Source organism: Pezoporus occidentalis, unplaced genomic scaffold (assembly GCF_034315485.1).
Source record: "Pezoporus occidentalis ecotype Australia unplaced genomic scaffold, CSIRO_AGI_Poc_V1 ctg3, whole genome shotgun sequence".
NCBI classification, from domain to species: Eukaryota; Metazoa; Chordata; class Aves; order Psittaciformes; family Psittacidae; genus Pezoporus; species Pezoporus occidentalis.
The window spans coordinates 21,689,264-21,711,290 of record NW_026914940.1 but is presented as its reverse complement, the minus strand read 5'-3'; the positions used below and the strand labels follow the sequence as shown (position 1 = coordinate 21,711,290).

Genomic DNA, 22,027 nt, shown 5'->3' with positions numbered 1-22,027 from the left:
AAAGGGGATCAACATGAAAGGAATGAATAAGCAGGTTTTAACCTCAAAGAATGGAAGGTTCATTTTATAGAAAGTTAGTTATGACATGGGTACATGCAGAGCTTGACTGCTAAGCAAGGTCTTGCTTGTTGAAGAAGGCACTGAAGAACACAAGAAGAAAGAGTCCCTGGAGAGAGCTGGTTCTGTTTGCAGCAGTATCTCCGTGGAGCTGCTTGGTTCCACCCAAGCTACACACTAGAGCTGTGCCAAATCGGTCCCTGGGGTGACTCCACTGGCTTATGTAATGAGGGTCTTTACATCATTTATGTAACAGAATGAGAGCAGCATGAACTCGGCCCTTTGGATCATCTGGGTAAAATTTGAGGATTGCCTTCCTCAGGTTTTCCTAATCATGGGTGGTCTCCACACACTGAGGTATTAAACCTCAACTTTAAAACCACTGGAATGAGTATTCCTTTGCAGCTGCAAAAAAAAAAAGCCACTTAGAAAACCATTACAACTTTTGCATGAAAGCTGTAACTCTTGCGTAGTTATTTGTCTTCAATACCTGGAGCTTTAAGAAAAGCGTAAAAGGTTTTACAGAATATGATAAAGAGTTGGCAACCAAGACATTTAAGTATAAAAATACAGGTTTATTGAAAGCTAAGAAGTATTTACTACTTTCTTTACTGGGATTTACTTTGAGTAAAACCAGGAGGTTTATGTGAAATGATTTTGATAGCTCTTTTGTTCAGCTTGCGGGTAGCTGTAACTCATCTTCAAACATTGCTAACTCTACAACCCACAGAACTGGCAGGCTCGGTGGTGGGATGGTGTCAGCTGGATTATTTTGCAAACTAAATTTACTAAGGCTTTTTAAAAGCTACATTAAAACCACTTGCTGCTTTGGCAAAGGAAAATACTTTGGTTTTCAGAGATGCCTGATTAACAAAACCTCTCTTGGCACTTTTGTAGTTAGTAATCACCGAAGTGCTCTCAGCTGCCTCCTCATCTTTAAAGTACTTGTGTTTCTGTGTGAATGGAAGCCATTTTATCTCATTTACAGATGACATATTTTTGCAGTGATAGTTTAAATTAATTTTGCTTATCTTGATCTTACAAGACAGCTACAGAAGAGGCAGGTTTTGAGAAATCTTGTGCATTCCTAGCTAGTGCCCTGACCATTTGGCTCTTCTTTCCTTAATATTCACACTGCCTTAATTTGAATATGGTCTTGCGTTCAGGTATGATGCATCTGTAGTTCGTTCTTTCTACATCAGTTAAATGAGATATTAGGTTAAATCCTTATTCTCCACTGTGGATCCAAAGATTGTTGTTCCCTTCATTTGCCCCTTCAAATTAGACTCAAAAAGATACTTTTTTTCTATGTCTACATTGAGAGACATCAGCAAGAACTCCTCTTCAGATGACTGTAAAAAAGTAAGCTCAACACAATGGATAAAAATGGTTTAAAAAATGAAGTGTGGAACAATAGGGCCTTGAAAGTTGAGTGCTGGGGATCTTTGAGAGTTTAGGACTCTTGAAGAAACCTCATGAAATTTTGAACTGCTGTGATAGATCACTGCTGTCTGTTGAATTGTATAATATTCCTCCAACACTCAAGTGTACTTTTGTATTAAAACAATGTTTTCTTATTTTTATTGATGCTGGGAAACTTCTTTCGCTAGGGGTCCTTCACACAGACATGCCTCTGAATTCTAGACTACCAGGTTCTTAAAACATGTGGGTCAGTCTCTGCTCTCTGTTTTGAAAGAAATGTCTCATTTTTAGACTCAAAACTGCTACATGAATTCCAGTAGAGCTGCAGCTCATTTCTGCAGGGCATATTCTCATCTTCAGGGATGTTTTTTTGATATATACTTCTCATCATCATTGCTGAAACAATACCAGTCTGTACAAATGGAGGTGAAAATCTTAAGTTTAATTATGGGACTGGGCATAAGAGCTACACTTAGACTAACAAGCTTTAAATATGCCCCAACACTTCCAAAACCTAGAGATCAGATCCCACCTAATATCCCTTGTACTGCGTAGTAATTGACGTATCACATCTACACTTTACACACAATTTTTTTAAGTTATTAGGTTTTCAAGTGCTAGACACTGTATTACAATGAAAAAAGAATTTAGAATAAAGTTTAGATATAGGCTACAGTATGGATTAGTTTACTGCCAAGCTTAAAAGATCTGGTTTATATATTTGCATGATTAGAAATTCAGAATCTTTCTCCAGTTACATTAATATTTTCAATGGAGCTAAGAAATTTATTACTCAAATGCTTTATTATTGTGTCTTCTAATTTTTTGTGGGAGAGCTATCTTTGAAAAATAACTTAAAACTAAAATGTGTATCTTAGTTCTATTATAATTTGCATTCAGAGGAAAAAAAGAAATCTCTACCTTCAATAACACATCATCAACTAATTCATCCTTGAATTCAAAATTCTATATACCTGGAAGACTTGTACTGAAAATGGAAAAAGAATGGGTAAGCCCCTCTCCTCTACTAATTCTAATTACACACAATTTAATAGCCATAAACAATTACATTCATGTTATGGCTATTTAATGGTTGTTGTGTGCCATTTTTTTTGAAGGGAGACATGTCTGTTGTAAAAGAAGACATGTCACCAGCAATAGCTATTTTTATCTCTGGTCTTTTAACATCTTGGCAAAATCAGATTCTTGGATCTTCCATTGCCAGATAAATACAAATTTACTTATACCTTCATGAGGATTATTATTTTCCCTCTTATAACTTTTGAACTAGAAGTTACCTGTTTTACCTGCTCAGAAACCTTGACAAGTATATCTTCAATTTAAATGGAAATAGGACACTAATGACTGAGCTTTTCTCAAGAAGAACAGTCAAATCCTTACTAGCTGGGATGCTGTGGCATGAGAGGCAGGAAGGATCCACAGTTACTTGCTGGCTGCAGGAGCTGTGAACCCTTCTGAGATGTTTAAATTACAGGTCTCTTTCTTAGGAAAGTAAGAAACTTCTTTAATATAGAGTGCTAGGATTTGGTTCAAGAGAGTTAGAAGTTGTGATTGTATATAATTGGTTCTCCAGTCCAGGAAGCTGTTCTGAAAATTGTAACTGGATTATCTTTCGTTTTACTGTATTTCTTAATTTACCACTGGGAAGGTGGGTAAGCACATTTACACATCACATTGGATGTAATTTGATTAGGAGAATGGACAAGTCCTTAAGCACAGCTGTGCAGGCCTGCTTTTTTGTTCCTTGGCTCTCTGCATTCAGGAAGTCTTTGGTTGATCTCACAGTTAGTTTCCCCCATTTCTATCTAAAGCAAATCCATTGTGACTCTGTAAATTCATGTTGGGAGCATCTCAACAGCAGTATTCATCTGTCATCTTCTTGTCTGGTGACGTGGTGGAAATCTACTGATATGTCCTTCCAAGAGCTGAGCTTTTGTGTTTTCTGTCCTCATAAAGCACTGCTCTTTGCCAGCACTGGTCGTTGGCACTCTGCTGCATCTGTCGTACCTTCTCTCATGCTCCTCGTGAGATGCTCTGTATAGACCCCTCTCTGTTACCAGACCCCAATTCAGTAATACTTGATTTTTAACAATATTCAGCTGTCTCTGCCTTCCTACTGACTATCCAATTGTAATACCACTAAAAGCCATGGGAACAACTCAAGTGTGGACTGAACTGGGGAGGAAATTCCCAGCACTGAAAGTTAGTTCCCCCCAGTCAAACTGGTTCTTAGAAATAATGCTCATAGATCTGAACTGTAACTAACCTGATAGATATGGTTATCGGCTGCCAGGTAATCTGATTTTTTTTTCACTCAGTGGTTTAAGCCATCCCTTTTGCAAGTGTGCCATCTGGAAGAAAAGGGCATCCTCTCCACTGCAGGCTCTGAACGGGACATTCCTGCTGCCCCTGTTAGGTGAGAGGTCCTCCTCCTGTGGTCCTTGATCAAAATTCAACTTCACATGAATGTACCTGTCTTTGCCCAAAAAACAGACTGTGTTTGTGGATGGGGGGACCAGGAGGTACTACTGGGCACGGGAATGGACCCCAGCTGGTGGGAAGACATGACCCCCTAGTGCTCCTGGGGCTGATAATGCTAGGACCTGGGTATCCAGCTGTGTACCTTAGTCACAGCAGAGCCTCTTAGAGATATGGTAAAATCTACCCCCTCTAAGTGTTCTTCCAGTATTACTCTCCCCTCATTTTCTGGAGATATCTGTAGGAGATTTTGGCATGGCAGAAAGGTAACTCCCCTGCAGTGAACCGTAGTAACCTGAAGATTATTTTTTTCCACTTTCCCCAATCTGGGATTGCTTTTTCCTACCAACTGCTCAAGCACACCATGGATGAAGATTAGTTTTCTGCACTAATTTAAACTGTGACAGCAGTACCATGGAAATGTTCGTCTAATTTGGTAAAAAATGACAGCTTCTGAGCTCAGAAGATAACCCAAAGTCAGCCACTTTGTTCTCTGGAGCAGGAACAGCTCCTTTGTGTTCCTGGACAGCCAGGGGATTTCATTCTGTTTATTTTTAACTCTCACTGAAGCCAATCAATGGAAGTTTTATCTTCAGTCATGCTGCCAGTGGGGATAAAGCATAAAGCCGTAAATCTCTCTTCAAAGTGGGATTTAGATCCTTACGTACTTTATCAAATCACTTCAGTAGATTCTATCTGACATAGATTTAGTTGCAACAGTTAATAAGTTACTTGGATTTTCAATGCAGATGTATTCCTTCTGTGGACATGAGATCAGCTAAGTAGCCTGTAATTAATCTGTCAACACTTTTGTTTGCTCTCCCTTTCTCAAAGCAATAGGAAACCTATTTGAGAAGTGCAGGGTTAGGTCTTTCATTCCTGCTGGATGATTCCTCTGAGCAGAGGAAAAATATTCTTCGATAAGGTTGGAAAAAACATTCTTTGTGTTATTATGTGTGGAAGACAATTTGTTTGGCTACTGGAGAAAAACCCTTAGACTCATGCCAATTAAACAGACTGAAGCAGGAGATGGCGCCCAGAGACAGACAAACCATGCACAAAATGATAGACCCTTTGGGAACTATGATTTCCAGCCAGTTTTGGGATGGTACATGTTAAGAGTAGAAGACAACTTGGAGAAGGATACTGCTTTAAAGATAACTTTCCATAACGTGGCATAAAAATCCTACAGACTTGGCAGTGTTCACCAGGTAGCTGGTGGTGTGCAACAGTTTGTACGCACAGCGTTGTTACTGAGCCACTAGATCAGAGACATCTTTCTCCAGTGAGTAGTAACCATGAGCATACTTTAAAGCGAGCGAACACCACAAATGAATACCCCTGGTGTGACTCACTCTCGGAGCCCTTCTCAGGGCCTCCACTTGAGTCCAGGCAGAGGAGGTCTGACCTTCCTTAGTGGAAACTGTCTGGATAGACCTGCAAGAGGGAAAGCAGGTAAAACAGGAGGCAGAGAAGAGGAAGAAGAAGCAGGAGCAGAACTGCCCAGAGCTGGAGGTAAAGGAGGTGGTTAGTTAGTAACCACATGCAGTAGTCTACATGAGACCTGGGAGTGTGGTTTAAATGCTGGATCTGATTTTTTCTGCAGAATTGTGCTTGTAACATTCCCATAGCAATGTCTTTAGCCCAAGAATCTTCAGAGGACTCAGGCTTCTTGTGGATGCCAGCTTTCATGTCTTGCTTGTATGTGTGTGCACTTCCTCCTCTTCTGTTTGTGTTGCATAAAAGTATCATGACAGTCTGCATCTGCCAACAAAGAGCTATTCAGCTTCTCCAGCGTTTCATGTTTTACCTCTAGTAAGTGCCATCCTGTGTCAGTTGTTCTTCAGTCTTAGCAAAGAGAAGGCCTTTTCTCTTTTCTTTTCTTCTTTTCTTTTCTTTTCTTTTCTTTTCTTTTCTTTTCTTTTCTTTTCTTTTCTTTTCTTTTCTTTTCTTTTCTTTTCTTTTCTTTTCTTTTCTTTTCTTTTCTTTTCTTTTCTTTTCTTTTCTTTTCTTTTCTTTTCTTTTCTTTTCTTTTCTTTTCTTTTCTTTTCTTTTCTTTTCTTTTCTTTTCTTTTCTTTTCTTTTCTTTTCTTTTCTTTTCTTTTCTTTTCTTTTCTTTTCTTTTCTTTTCTTTTCTTTTCTTTTCTTTTCTTTTCTTTTCTTTTCTTTTCTTTTCTTTTCTTTTCTTTTCTTTTCTTTTCTTTTCTTTTCTTTTCTTTTCTTTTCTTTTCTTTTCTTTTCTTTTCTTTTCTTTTCTTTTCTCTTCTCTTCTCTTCTCTTCTCTTCTCTTCTCTTCTCTTCTCTTCTCTTCTCTTTCTTTCTTTTCTTCTCTTTCTTCTCTTCTCTTCTTCCCTTCCCTTCCCTTCCCTTCCCTTCCCTTCCCTTCCCTTCCCTTCCCTTCCCTTTTCCCTTTCCTTCTCGTTTCCCTTCCCTTTCTTTTTCCCTTCCCTTCCCTTCCCTTCCCTTCCCTTCCCTTCCTTTCCTTTCCCTTTCCCTTCCCTTCCCTTCCCTTCCCTTCCTCTCCTCTCCTCTCCTCCTCTCCTCTCCTCTCCTCTCCTCTCCTCTCCTCTCCTCTCCTCTCCTCTCCTCTCCTCTCCTCTCCTCACCTCTCCTCTCCTCTCCTCTCCTCTCCTCTCCTCTCCTCTCCTCTCCTCTCCTCTCCTCTCCTCTCCTCTCCTCTCCTCTCCTCTCCTCTCCTCTCCTCTCCTCTCCTCTCTTTTCTCTTCTCTTTTCCTTTCCCTTCCCTTCCCTTCCCTTCCCTTTTTTTAACTTTCCCACTTTATCATCTATACTCTGCTCTTTCTTCCACTCCTTCCTGGTTTGTGAAACGATTTTGTCCTAAAATCAAGCATTTCCTGTGGTCTGAATTACTTCATACTGCCTGTTTGCTCTTTTGCTTAGTGCTATTTGCTATCTTGTTATGTCTTACCTATTACAAGGTAGCTGCTGTCAGGAGCCAGCTGTGCTGTTTGGAACAGTGACAATTTGGAGCAAATGCCTTCTTAAATTTAAAAATAAGATTTCCAAAACATTTTCATTTGTCACTACAGTCATTAAATTTACTTACAAGTTAAATTAAAAGATCAAAATATACATTTTGATCTATTTTCCCCAGTAAATTTTTATCTTGAACACAGAAACTGTATTTATGTTTGCAGCTCAAATACTGGGATTATTCTAATACATAAAATTCCTAAGAGATTTGCAATAGGAATAGACAAATCTGTTCTCAGTATTCATAATTAGATTAAAAGGAAGACATGAAATGGGGATGTGTAATTTAAATCTTCCAAATCTCTTTGGATTCACTAATTGGGAGTGTTGCAATGTGGGATGAAACAGAATGTTTATAAATTTGCAGTGTTTCTTTACAGACCCTTTTTTTCTAGCAGGGTTGATTCATTACCATCTGACAGCTGCTGTTTTGTGGGCTTCAGAAAACGAGTCAAAGTCTTCAGTATAATTCAAAGGATATGCATCAGTGCTGCAAAAGCCGATGACAACTTAAATCCCTGTTGCCAAGGACGTATGGGTGTTAAGCTGAGCCATGTGTGAATTTTTCAGGTCAGGCTCAAATTGTAGTTCCACTGTGCAATGAAGGATGAGGGAAGCCTGAATTCACCCAGGCAGGTATTGCTCAAACAGAGAAACACAGCAGGGTGCAAGAGGCAAAGTCTCTGCAGCAGTTAGCCATGTTGTGGCTTTCTACTATATAGTTGGCCCACACTAGAAGCCCTGCCCTCCTGCAGAGCTGCTCTTCCCAAAGGCAGTCCTGCTTTCAGCTCCAGCACAAGCTCATCTGGTGTCTTTGCATCAAATCCCCTCACACAGTGCAAGCCTGGCCTTTGCCAAGCAAAGGAGGAACTCCTCACACATCCCAGTCCCTCCAGCCATGAGCATCATTGCTGAAACTTACCCAACACCACAAACTAGGCAGATGCAGAAAGAACGTCAGTCATCAGCTGGATGGAGGGAGCTGTTGCAGCTGGTGGTTCAGTAGGTGGCATTGTCCTCTTGGATATGATGTGAAAGCGATGCTCAGCTCCAGGGAGGAGCACCCTGCTGCGGTTGTTTTGCTAAAGATGAGACAATAATGGGGAGATCTGGCTTCCTGTGGTTATTAATGGTTTCTGGGGACTTCTGAACCATTCTTTCAGTCTAATTTCAGTTCACTTTAATGGCTCACAGAGCAACTGTGCTCTTCCCAAGTATCCCTCAGGACTTTTTATGGACCGTTGGCTGCGGTCTGCCCCATACTGCAGAGCACTTTTTGGGTTTGGTCCTCTGTCTTAAGAGCAGTGAGGAAAGTAAGGTCTGAGTTGCCTAAATACATTGTACAAAAAAACCTGTGCCATTTTATATGGCAGTATTATGCCTTACTTTTTAATAGTGATTCCAAAAGAATGTGTTTGCTTGTTTAAAAATAAAAATTAGTTGAAAAATTTGTATGGAAGACAGTAGAGATTGATCATCTTAAAATCCCAGATCTTACTGCTCCCAAATGTTATAGTGAGACTTCAAAATCTATCATCAAACTTTACAACTGGCCCATCTCTCTGGTGTAGTGCCCAAAGACTGACATTGGGTCACCCAATGTCCTTAGCTATGTAGATAGGGAAAAACAATGCTTTTGGTGATATGAAGATAAGACAGAAGGATTTTCAGGAATATCTGTAATGCAAGCATGGCTGTGATAACCACACTTTAGGGGAGATAACCATTCCTATTAAACCATTTGGCTGCTGTATGTGAGCTGTTCCTAGGAGCTTGTATTGTTTATTCTTGTGTGGGATACACAATGTAATTGTAAGAGGAGATAAGGTTAGAAAAAGATGCAGGTTAGTAATTAAAAAGTCTGTTGGAAGATTAGTGCTCTGACACAGTCTCTGCACTCAGGATAACACATCACCTCTTTGTTACACAAAGGATACTTCAGGTTTTCAGTATAAATGACCTGCAGGCAAACACCCCCTGCATGTGCTCATCCAGAAAACTCTCATTTTGAAAAAAAAAAAAGTAAGGAAAAATTGAAAAATAAGTATGTTCTGTCCATACAAAATCATGATGTGCAACTAGAGATGCAGCAGTAGAGGGCTGGCCAAGACACAGGAAAGACTTCTGTGGCCTGAGGTGGACTATCCCTCCATACCTTTGAAGGGAGAAAGTAATTACACCATTATTCTGGATGACTTTTATGAGGTTGCACATGATGGAAAAGTACAATAGCTTCCTGAATCCAATTTTCTTCCCAGGCAAGAGTAATCACAATCTGTCCCTAAATATTGCTGTGTCCTACTAATATATGCATTTATTCCTGTATCTGGAGTGCTGAAAAGATTGTGATGCTTTGTTACAGAAATCCATAAACTCCTGTAAAGTTTCTTAAATAGCGTTTTGGAAAGCTGGTGGCTTGGAAGCTTGGCAGCTTGGTCAAAGGAAAATGAAACATACCAACTCTAACTTTGCACAGATGGTTTTGCAGCCTGCTTTGCTGAATGGGGTGATAAATTATCTCAGAGTTATTCTGCTTCCAGTTACTCCATCTGTAATCATTCTAGTGTGGTCTCAAAAGGAAATGCATGCATATAAACATGAAAATACTTCCTGTCCACATTGAGGCGAAGGTTTCTTGGGATTTATTTGACAGACAACATATCATGAAACCCTTAAATTGTAACTAACTAGGACATTTTGAACAAACTTTTCAAGCAAAAGCATATGTGCTTAAAGCAAAGTAAAACATTTCTCATTTCACATGAAAGATGATTTGGCTCAGATATGAAGCTTTGGCCCTATACCCAGGGCTTTTTCATCTGGGGACAGGGAAAGGAGAAAAAGAAAGATGGGAAAGGTATTTTGTAAACATTTCTCTCTGATTTTCTCAGAAACAGTTGCTTTGACTGAACTCATTTGACCAGAGCAGCCATTTACATTGTAAACGGCCACCCCTGAAGCATATATTTATAAGCACTTATTTATAAGAATTGCTTCTAAAGGGCACTTGATCTCATCTGGAAGAACATCTAATTGCTGCCCTCTTGAGCAATGAAGGAAGCTTCATCCAAATGGAGGTCATCTCTCTTCCCAGCACCCTCCTGACTGACTTCTTCACATGCCTGGTCTTGGAGCTCTCTCTTCAGCCTGGACCCAAAACTGTTTCTTTGTATGAAGACATTAACTGTGAACTACACTACAGGGGAGCAGGGACCTTTAGCAGGGTGAAAGAGGGACAGAATAAAAGAGAACATGATAGAGGTCTTTAAAGTAATGAGTGGCAGAGGAAGTAAAGGAGGAACAACTGCTCACCATCCTAGCAAAAGAACCAGGGTAGATTCAATGAAATAGCTAGTGGCAAGTTTCATAGCAAACCAAAGAAGGCATTTCTTTATGTAACACCTAGATTAGCTGTGAAACTGCTTACCACAGGACACTGCAGGTGCTGAAATTCAACATGGATTCAAATGCAGGCTAGGAAAGTCAGTGGAAGAAAAATTCCTGTAAGACATGACCACTGATTCAGCAAGTCCCTGACATTCAAATTGCTACCAGTTTGAAGAATATTCTGGGCATGTCGTGACTATATATGTTTGTACTGCTCCTCCTTAATTTCTTTAGTTGTTCTGGCTTACACTTCTCTTTTTCATCATCCTTCACTAATTGCTGTGATCTGGATGGACCCTTCACCTGATCCAGTAGGGCTGTCCCTGCATGGAGGTGGTTTAGCTGCAGTGTAATGAAAGCTAATCCCTACTTCTTTCTTCAGTGCTTATCTTGTATGCAACATTTGAGTGCTTCTCACCACAGAATAATAATACTAGCAGTAGTAGTAGTAATAATAACAATACTACTACTACTACTAATAGTTTCTTCATTACTAGGAAAAGCTCTTTCTTCTCCTGAGGCCTGTCAGTCTTCTCATACAGTCAGTTTAAAGTGTGTCTTCATGTTAAGGGTTTAAAGAGAAAACTGAATTCTAATGGATTTAGTTTTAATACTTCCTGACTGTTTCAGTCAATCTCTCCCATTGAGTGTACATGATCTACTGTTCTTCAGGGCCAAATATTACTACTTTCCTGAAGTTATCTCAGAGATGACCAGGTGACCCAAAGGTGCAGTTTGCACCTCCATTTTATGAACTGAATTTTTAAAGTATTAGATATTAAAGGTAGTGGAAGACCTTGGGTGAGTCACTTCTGAGTCATCTGAAAAGCCTTTGGGCTTAAAAACTCTTGGGCGCACATTATAGAAAAAGCACATTTCTCCAGAAGCTCTCGATAAACGCGATTTTTTCCCACCCTACATACAGAAATGTTAGAGACTTTAGAAGAATGTGCCTCAAGAAAACCAGTATATATAGTAACTGCCAGAAAACTTGGTACAGGAAATAGAACATGGAATACATTAATAAGCTTATTTCTTTTCACATAAAATACAAAATTCATTATGTAGTCAGTGAGTCCAGTGCTCTTTGTTATGCATAGTACTGAAGGAAAGAGCTGCCACCTGGTGCCTTGGGTCTCCAGCACAGAGCTGTGCAGAGATCTGGATTTCTGCACATTTTAATCAAAAAACACACCTTAACTTTACATTTTCCTCCGTAATCTCAGAGTTCTCACAAGAAAACCACGTTGTCAAACTTGACAGGGAAATGTTGCAAAGACAGGATTACTCTCAGCCTTTCCTGCATACAGAGTGAAGCAATCAGCCAGCAATAGCTGTTTATGCACACAGAAATCTTCTGTTTTCCCCAGATGATCTCCATAATATTTGCGTAGTCAAGAACCCAACAGAACAGGAGGGCTGTTGGGACTATTTTGAACTGGACAGGTGGTCACATCAGCAGCCTTCCCTCCAGAGCTGTCTGTAGACTCACTGCTAGCTTCACTGCAGCTGAGCTGGGTTAGATTGCAGTTAATGGCTCCTCAAAGCGCTGCAGCTGTGGAAGGAAATTCCACTCCTCTTGGCTGTGTGGGTGACATGAGAGCAAGGAAATAAACATGAAATTAGTAAATGTGATTGTGCACCATTAAACGCTCTCCAAAATGATATTGGATTGGTATAAGTTGGGTGGTCTCATGGAATCATTGAGGTGAAATGAATCCAGAGTAGAGGACTGGTGCAACTAGGCATGTGCTGTTTAAAACCTCATCTTTCAGTTGTGTTGTTTCTGAACCTGGTGCATCAGTGATGTGCTGCACCAAGGAGAAAATTCTTCCTGAATTAGGAGAAGAAAGGCATGTGGCGACTACTTCAGCCTGCAGCTGTGTCAGCATTCGTCCCATCACCAGGCCAGGGGCTGCATGTGGGACAGAGGCTCCTGGATGAGGAAATAGCTGTGGTTCAGCACTTTTACCTGTGAAACAGTCCAGTGCTGGCTTTAGTATGCTGTCACCATCTGCTTACCACTATTCACTCTGTGGTTACTCTCTCTCCCATTTTAAGTAAACAGAGTGTAAGGCCTGAACCCACTAACACTTTGTCTGTGAGCTGTGTGAAAGAAAAGGCTCCTTTGGCCCTCTCTCCTTTTCCTCCCCATGTATTCGCATGGGTGTCCCATAAAGATTCCTGGTAGGGGCTTGGGTGTCTGAAATGTAAAGATCACTTCTGCAGAGGAATGATGTGTAAGGCATGCATAGCTGTGATGAAAAGGTTGGGGTAAGCATTTCCAGGCATAGGCTGAAACTTCTGCAAATGTATTTTTAGTTCATACGTATTTCCATGATTTAGTCCCTGTCTCATACAGTCATATGAAAGTTTCATCCAAGAGAGCTTTAAATCTGTTTTAAGGTTTCCCAATACCTTTTAAGATGTTTCAAATAATATGCCCGATTCACAAATGGGAGATCTTCCTAAACACAAAGTCAAGCACTTTGACAAAACTCAAAAGGTCAGCGACAGGACCAGGATTAAGTTGCAGTGCTGATGACCCTAATTCCTCTCAATTACTCATGGTTACCTGTCCCTGTCTATATACTGTGTATTGATGCAGCGTGAAGTCCTTCAGCGTAAAGGACTAGAGTTTTATTGAAAAGCTAAAGTTTGAGAAAGCAACCCGAACACTCACTACAACCATCTGCACCTTCCATAGACATCTTGAATCTGTAGCTTTTTTGGGATTATCAAATGCATTTCTGTTCTAGAAGGTGTTAGAGGAAAGTATGTTAGAGCTGTCCCTAGCAGCGTTTGTTTCTAACAAGACATCAGCAAGGTGTTTTGCCATGGAGACATATAGCTGCCAGACAAAATGCTGTTAAACTCAAAGCTGCTATGTGACAACTGTACCGTTCTACACGGTGAAGAATACAAATGGCTTGGAAAGAAGTGATCCAAAGTTCTCTGGAGACACAGGAAGATTTCTATTGAGTTCAGTGAGTTTTGGATGAGACTATCAAGAATGTAGAAATAATCAATGAATCAAATATTGAAATTTACTCATACAGGACTAAGCACATTTTCTTTACAAATGTCCTAGATACCAAACAGATCTAAGAGTTTGAGTTCAAACAGCGATAATGGCAGCAATATGAGGAAACTTGTACATAAGATGAAAAAAGAAAATTTTCCACTGGAAGTTCAGGTAAATGTGGAAATCAGCTGCAAAGGTACAGAGTCACTATTAAAAGTCAATTCCTCTCCAGAAAAAAAAACCTTTTGGGCCAAGATTAATTTCAGGCTGTTTGAATATACAAGTATTTGCCTGTTTTTCTTCTTAGGCATATTTCTAAGCAATGTTTTAAAAAATTGCTCTCCAAAGCTAGATTAACCAGGATGTAGAAAATAAATGACAAATGCTTATGTTATCTGAATATGTTATAGCTTTTGGCAAACCTGTATGGTAATTATTTCTTCCAGAAAAGGTCATCATGTATCATGTGGTTTATAATAGAGAGATATTTATGTAATACAATTATTCAAACCACTTGGATGACAACAGCTAAGTCAGGACCAGGATTCCTCGTGGGTCAGTTCTGGATTATTTCTGTGTATTATACAACAAGACTGCTTATCACAAAATGCCTAAATGGTGTTGGGAGCAAAGCCCAGCACCCGGGGCTCCCTGTCCCACTTAAGCACCTAACCTGTCCATCGGGCTACACAGTCACATTTTCTCCTATTTTCTTTCTTTCCCCATGGATTCTTGCACACTTGGCTTCACTGTGACAACGGGAAGGTGGAAAATGGTTCTTCCAACCTGACTGAAAACCTTGTGTCTGGAGCATTCATATGGCAAGAGCTGTGGGTTGAACCCTCTTGGTTTGGGAGCCCCTACAGCTCTGATCTCAATAGTCTCTGTGCAATGCTTATCACCAGACAACTAGTCATGTCAGCTCCTCCATTGGCTGCATAGTAAGGAATGATGTTAAAATGCTACATGGTTCTTAAATACAACTATAGGGGTTTTGAAAGAAGTCAGGAGCTTCTGTCCTTTGGATTTTAGGCATCTTATAGTACTGACCCCTGCAACCATCTAAACTTGTTTGCTGGTCTACTGATAAAAAGCCAGAATGTCTTTTCACAGGGATCACTGAGTTCCAAAAATGGGGGTCCTTCATACCTACGTTTTGTAGTAACTTGCCAGTGACAATCTCAAACACACTGTAAACGTTAGTCCCAGAGCATCCAGGGGAACTAACATACAGTTTTCCCAATTCACAACAAACAAGCAAATGTAGTGCCTAGGAAGCAATGCATCAGTTGCCCTAGTGGATGTTGTACCCTGTGGATACCATGGACGTAAAATATGCATATTTTTGTTCTTCGTGAATTATTTTAGACTGCATCCATTCTAATTAGGTTCTTATATAAGACTGAGTAGTGAGTTTATGTTTATTTTTCCAGTTTCTGAATTCACCCTTTGGCTCAGTGACTGGCTTCCATTTTATGTGTCTGGAGAGTGTAACATACTGCCTGAATAACTATGCTGTTTCATGTCCCAGGCATTTACCTGCTTCCATTAAACCATGCTGAGATTTAAAATTAACACAAGAGAAGGGAAAACCACTCTGATCTAGATTTTCATACCAGATACTTTGGTATAAATTCAGTGATTAAAATTCTAATGAAATTCTCTTTTCCTTAAGATTTTTGTAAACTGTTAACCTTTTCAACAGTGAACAGTTAAAAGCTGAGATAATTCAGGTTTTATTGTATTTTTCCCTTTTGCCAAAATTAACTTAGAAAAGTTGATTTAATTGAGAAAAGATGGAAAAATTGTTAAGGGAAAGTAATGTAAAAAATAGTTAAAAGGTAGTCTTACAGAGGCAGAGTTGCAATATTTGTAGTTCTAGAGTGGTTGCAGAGTTATCCAAGCTGTTGTGAAAGCTGAAGGATGATTATTTAAACAAATGATTAAATAACAATAATAAAACCACACTGGCTGAAAGCTGAACAGTTATATTAGTTTAAAAGACTTTTACTATACTAATGACATGAGATACTTGGGGTCCCAACCATATATTCCACAAACCCTGAGTGCTTTCTTCCGTGTTTTGTCCAACATCTTCATTCACCTTACCCTTTGTTTAATATCCTGGTGATAGTTTCTTTGTCTAACTCAGACACTGTTAGGCAAAGGTAGTAATTTTGAATTCTGCTCATTCTACACTTACTTTGTTATCACTGTTGTGTTCATGCCAGGGTATGCAAGATCAGGAGACTGAAGTATTTAAACACAAAAATGTGTGGGGAGTAAACCTGTAAAGTCATCACTGATAGAACTGTTCAGACAAATAACCTTTGCCAGCAATACAGTGACCCTAAACCTTACAGACATTTGCAGATATTTCCACTGCAGATATTTTCTTGTGATAAGGCATTGTCCCAGGGTTCCTGGGGACATGGACCCATGTAAGAGCTTTGGGTCCATAGAGCAAATCAGAGTGCCCACCTCAGAGGAGGTAAAAGACTCGCCAGAAGGCTGTTCTACTAATAAACAGATTTTGTTTCATACTGGAGTGAAGGGAACGAAGACACTTACTCATCTCAGTAAATCCTCTAGTAGACCTACTGTGAATGACAGCAACTTCAATGCTGAAGTAATAACACTGATGTAACTACAGTAGTCTTAGCACACATTGACCTAAAAGATGATCAGAGCGCAGGAAGAGGTATTGTCCTTTATTAATCAGCTCATAGACCTGGAAGATGGACAACTTTTTGGATTGCATCTGTTGTTATTTCTTATCACACCTGATGGACTCTGAACCTGAAAGAAATGGACCACAGTTTGGGGTTTAGGATTACAAGAGTTCAGTAAGACAGCTAAATCTTCACAAAGTGAACTTGATTCATTTTCAGAGTCATCTGTAGAACAGATTTAATTACAAATTATATTGCTTCATAATCAACTAATGAACATTTCAGTACATTTGAGAAACTAGTGCTTTTTTAGTAACACAAGGATTTTACTAGAAACCCTATTATTAAACTAACGATCAGTACTAGGAAGAGGCTCTCAACTGTAGTGTTTTTCAGTTTACATGGTCTAGCAGTTTGATTCGCCAAAGTTACATTGCAAAATATGTTTATTATTTTTTATCACAATGTTTATTTGAAGTTCCCTGTGTTGTCCTAATTTCACTAGATTAGTCTGCTGTGAACTGTTTGCACCCTTTAAAGTTGATATAATCTATTAAATGCTGTTCAATACAAGTTTTTTTTATTATACAGTGTGCATAGTGTATTGTATTTACAAACTCAAACATATGGTATTAATAAAGAGTGATGGCCTGACAATTTTCTTTTCTAAATAATGAAACTTTTTTGATTAAGGGCTGAAGATGCCAGGGTAACCATTCTGTAATCTAACAAACTTGCACAGATGTACTTGAACACATGCTCATCAACACGTCTGTAAACTCACATAAGCATAATTGTGAACTATCCTACAAAACCATGGAACTATCCTACAAAACCATGATCCAAAGTCTATTTAAATCTATAGAAAGGTTCCCACTGATTTTGTTATGTTGTGGATGAGGTCCAAAATGGATGATTACAGATGCTTCTTTGCAGGCAGGTTTATCAACTTCATTAGGAACAGGTGACATCCTCTCATGGTGAAGCTTCCATTGACTTTATTGAGATCAGGATTTTCCCTATGCATGTTTAGACAATCAGCTTTATGTACTTTTCAATGACCAAGAAGCAATAATGATAAATCTGAAAATTCCATCATGAATAATTGATCTTCAGCTGCATAAAATATTTCTGCCAATGCATTACAACTGATATTCTTACAAAATACTGAGATATTTTAGGGAACATACACACTCGTTCTTCATTCAGGCATCTGTTTTATCCTCAGTCCCTGCTGGGATTCACAGACCAAGTGCTCCTTTGCCTTTTCACATGCAAGCTAATTAATGTTAGTGCTGGTGCCATCAAAAATTGCACAATAGCTAGCTTTCTTGCCTAAAGAAGTAGAAATCTTGGTTCCAATCTCTTCTCTGCCCAGTGTGGCCTGAACTTGCATCTCCCATGCCCTAGGAAGCTGCCTGGACTCCTATGAATGGGGATGATATATGATTAAAGCTGCCCTAATTTCTATCAGATGTTTAAGTATTCACTGAAGTGCTTTTGGGAATGTAGGTCTTTCTTCTTATGGCTGAGTGCCCCAGAAGCACAAAACTGGAGATTTATTTAGACATTGTGTAATTTGGTCTCCATTTTCTTTTTTTATTCCCCCCCAAGAAATTATTAGCTATTCCAGAGAGAGCTCAGGAAGAGAAGTTTTCAGGACTTTTCTCACTCTGGCTTAGCAGTTCAAGCGCTCCTCCAGAAGACATAATTTAAGCACTCTTGACAGAGGAGAGCTGCAGAATAAGCAGCTACTGTCACTACCAGGCTGAACAAATTCAGGTACCATCAATGAATGATCTTTGGCTGAAATCAAGCTGTCACTGGAGTCAGTAAGAAATGAGGAGAAATCACATTTTCCTTCATAATGAAAACAGTCACACAAATTGAAAAGGAGGAACTTCAGACTAACAGTGTTTCATTTTCTAACTGTCTGCTCCTGCTTACTAATTTACTCTTTTTTGACTATTTTTTTGGGCCAAGGCCGTAAGGGTTTTCTTTTCGGTAAATTTTATCAGATAGCTTCTTTTTAAAAAATATAACTTTTTTTTCTTTCCTGCAGGTCCTGTTGCCACCTTATGATGATCCTGTGAATGGAGCTGCTAAAGATCCACCACCACCTTATGTGTCAGCATAAGTGACAGAGTGCTGTGTACCTAGGGAGGATAGCTTTACTTTTCAGACATTGGAGCAATAGTTTGACAATTCCACTTCCAGGATACAGCCTCTATGGGTTATACATTGCTGGTTCGCTGACATATTGAAAACTAAACTGTATCATTAAAATTCTGTAGATAGTTTTAATAATTTGCTGCAGTAGTGTTTCAGAAACTAGTGAACTACTTTCAGAACAATTCTTGGTAGTGCTACGGTTAGAGTAGTCACTGAATAGCTTTTTCCACCATGTCTGACACTCAGTGATTGATCGAGAACATAGAACTTTGCATTCCCAATCACGTTGAGAGTGTAACTTACTTTTTTTTTTTCATTTGTGAACCTTCCAAAGCATTACAAATGTGTTTCTCAGATGCCCACTTTCACCTTCAGAATACAGACCAAGTCCAAAACAGTGACATTCCACTTCGTTCCTGTTCTGCAGGGATTTATTAAGTTGTTACGCTATAAAGGATGATGATTGCAAGAAGAAGAATGATTCTTATGCACTATCCATACACTTATCAACCTGGCTAATGGGAAACAAATTTAATTGGGAAGAATAAGTATGGGAAATAAGAGTAGACAAAGCACTCTGGTGTGTAACAAGCCAGAACTTGTGGTCTACATGGACTCACCTTGTCCCAGCCTACAACCGTTTTAACACTTAAAAAAAAAAAAAATAGTTCTTACCAACTTTTTGTAATTTTCTTTTCCTGCCTGTACACCTTTTTCCTTCCCATGAACCTCACAAATAGTATTTTGAGGTCACAAAATCCCTACTTTTAAAGTCCCATGGTTAGGTGACAAAGCTGCAACTTTCACACTCAATATGCAAATGTTTTTCCATTGGAATGTGCCTGTAAATATCACAATGTTCTGCTGAGTGTGAACTAAATTATGCAGATTCTAAGATATATGTTCCCAACCTATGGGAAATTTATGCATGTAACTTCCTCAAGTATCAACAGAAATGTTTTGCATGTTTCTCATATACATCAGCGTGGAGATTTTAGATTCCTTTTATGACTGAACTGGTTGTGCTGGGAATCTTTCCCATGGGACTCATCCATCCATGAATGCTTGCTTGAGGTATTTATTTATTCCCCGGAGAAGTGCCTCCTGCACATGTAACTTTTTGTTGCTGATGAAGGTTCTACTTTTAATTGAAAAGGAACAAGGAAGGGAATATAATGTGTGTCTCTACCTCTCTTGGTTTCCCTCTGTGTTGTCTCCTCTGCTTTTGGGGTGATTGAACAGGTTGAAGCTAGACTGATGCCACTGCACACCACCCCAGATAAAGGGTAGTGCAGAGCTGAGCCGCAGTGCAGAGCTGAGCCACAGTGCAGAGGGGCACCAGAAGAAACCTTGCTGCTGTGTCTCCTGTGGCTGGGCTGGCATGTGAGTTCACACCCTCCCTAAGGAGGACACGCGTTCTCGCCCTCAGTGCACTGACTCCATTGTGCAGAATGAACAAGAGTGCAACTTTTCCTGGCTTTTCCTGGAAAAAGAGCTTTCCAGGGGAACACAGGAACAACTCTACATGGAGATTGCAACTGTGACCTGTCCTTGCAGAGGCCAGGGAAGGAAGGGCCAGACTCTGCCTGCCTCTTCCACACCCCTGGGAAAGGCAGATCCCCATCTGCTTGTTGGAATTTTACTTTGGGGTTCATCTACTTTGAGAACAAACTAAGCAATGCTTTTGACTGAACCAATCCTGAAGTCCATCCATTGATCTCTGTCACAGTCCTATTGCTTCCTTCAAAATAACTCCATGTATTATTATCTCATTACAGTTATCTTCAGGAATGAATCTGAATTTGGGGGTTGGGCTGGCTGGCTGGGCTTCTGAGCTTCATTTTCTTTCATTCTTGACAGATTTGTGAAGGATTTTAAACAGTCATCTGCTTGAGAAAAGCCAGTTGTAAATACATTGCATCTGTGTACACAATACACTCTCTACAATAAAAGGGTGTTTCCTCAAAACTATGGAAATCACTTTACTGGTCTTCCAAGCACAAACAGATGCAAATTCTTGCCCAATCAATCTGACATGGCCAGATTTTCTTTGTAAATGACCTAAACAACAGTTTTTCTGTCTACTCACCAATCCATTCACCAGCTTTCCCTCCATTCTGTATAAATGGAGAACAGACCATTAGGTTCTATAATTTACTGTACAATAAAACCAAGACATAATTCAAGCTTTTAGCTCACTGTCCAGAATTGCAGGCAGTTTTCCAGGTTTGATGAAGTGTGTAATGCAGAACAGGGCTATACTGAACTGCACAGAAAGCTGGGGCTTCTTTTTCTCCACATCATTATAGGGATAATGTTGTGCTAATTCACATGAAATTTATGTAGGCTTTAGCTTGTCTTACTAAAGAATCAAGACTTCTTCAATACATACCATACATGCGTAAGTGCGACTATATGTGTCCTGCCAGTACTCCTAATACCTTTTGGATTTTGTCCATTTTGAGTTAAAGAGGGCGGGAAGGTTATGGTACCAAACCAAGACCTTCCTGCATGTACTGTAGATAAGCTGAGGCAGCTGGTGACATGTAGGAGGGAGCTGATAAGTAATGTAAGTTCAGCTGTACAGATGACCCATGTGAGAGATGAGTTCCATCTCTTCCAAAGAAAAACTAGGTTCCCTGTGTTGCATGAAGAGACATGAAATCCAGCTGAAGGGTTTTTATCCTAGTTGTTGAATTAATTTTCCATGTCTAATGCTCGGAAATTCACACCACAGCTTTTTCTGTAATTCATTTTTAATAGTCATCTGTGGCACAGAAATCCATTAAAAACTTGGCTTCTTAAGTTTCCTTGCTTTGGGAACTGCTTGCTCCTAAGAGCTTTTTTCAATATTCCTTGCATTTTTTTCCTGTCTCCCAGATACTAGGAACATGTGCTTATCAAATTCTCTCCTGCTTTCCTTATCTTCAACTCTGATACAGAAATAATTTATTTCATTTATAATTTCTAGTAACTTACTTAAGAGTGGAAAAAAAAATATTTTCAAGGTCTGTTGACATGGAACATCATAAATATGGGGGAAAAAACAGCAAGTGGGAATCTAAACCTTGATAGTGCCAGAAATGTCAGTAGATCTTTGCTGAAATATTCTAAATTTTTGAAGGATCTGTTACAAGGCACTGAAGGCTTCACAAATCTTACACATACTAAGGCACAAATCTGTGCCTGACACTCTTATTCCTGATGCAACAATGCAACTTCCCTTTGCTGTACACTCTTCCATGCATCGCGTTGGAGAAAGCAAAGGAGAATCAGTAGTGGCAACCCAGCGCTGTATGGCTCGTGCTTCTAAGTACATACCATTTTCTAAAACATTATTTTAGGTGTCAGCCTGTCTGTACTTCTTTGAGAAAACCTCCAGTTCTTAAAAACGATTCAGACTTGATATGTTACCAAAGGCCATGTCAGATCGATTAATGGCCACAGAAAAGCTTGGCAAGGAAGCAGAAAGAACAATAACTAGTCTGAAACAAATTCCAAACTCTGCACTTGCAAAATCAGGCATTCCTATGGGGCCTGTTGGCCAAAGTATAGCAACTAGAAGGACATCACAGACAGTGTTAACAAATTTTTGGTAATATTAACAAGTCTGCACACTGATGCTTGGGAATATGCAAGATGGAAGACTTGGCTATTGGTAAGGGCAGAATGGAGAGAAGAGTGGCAACAGGAACAGAGCATGGGGGGGCAATATTCATGTATGTCTTCTAAAGAGCACAGATAGCCAGATCAAGAGCATTGACAGCGTTCACTGCTACAAACCCCGCTGGGTCAGGAG

General features: G+C 39.6%; 1 protein-coding gene across 1 annotated transcript in view; it reads left to right on the top strand.

Moving 5' to 3' along the window:
- LAPTM4B (lysosomal protein transmembrane 4 beta) overlaps positions 1-20,199 on the top strand; it is a 61,998-nt gene extending 41,799 nt beyond the window's left edge. The window contains exon 7 of the mRNA XM_062627350.1: positions 18,119-20,199. Within this exon, the coding sequence (XP_062483334.1) occupies positions 18,119-18,193 (75 nt within the window). The 3' untranslated portion in view covers positions 18,194-20,199. The remainder of the gene's footprint in view (positions 1-18,118) is intronic.
- The last annotated feature ends 1,828 nt before the right edge of the window (positions 20,200-22,027 follow it).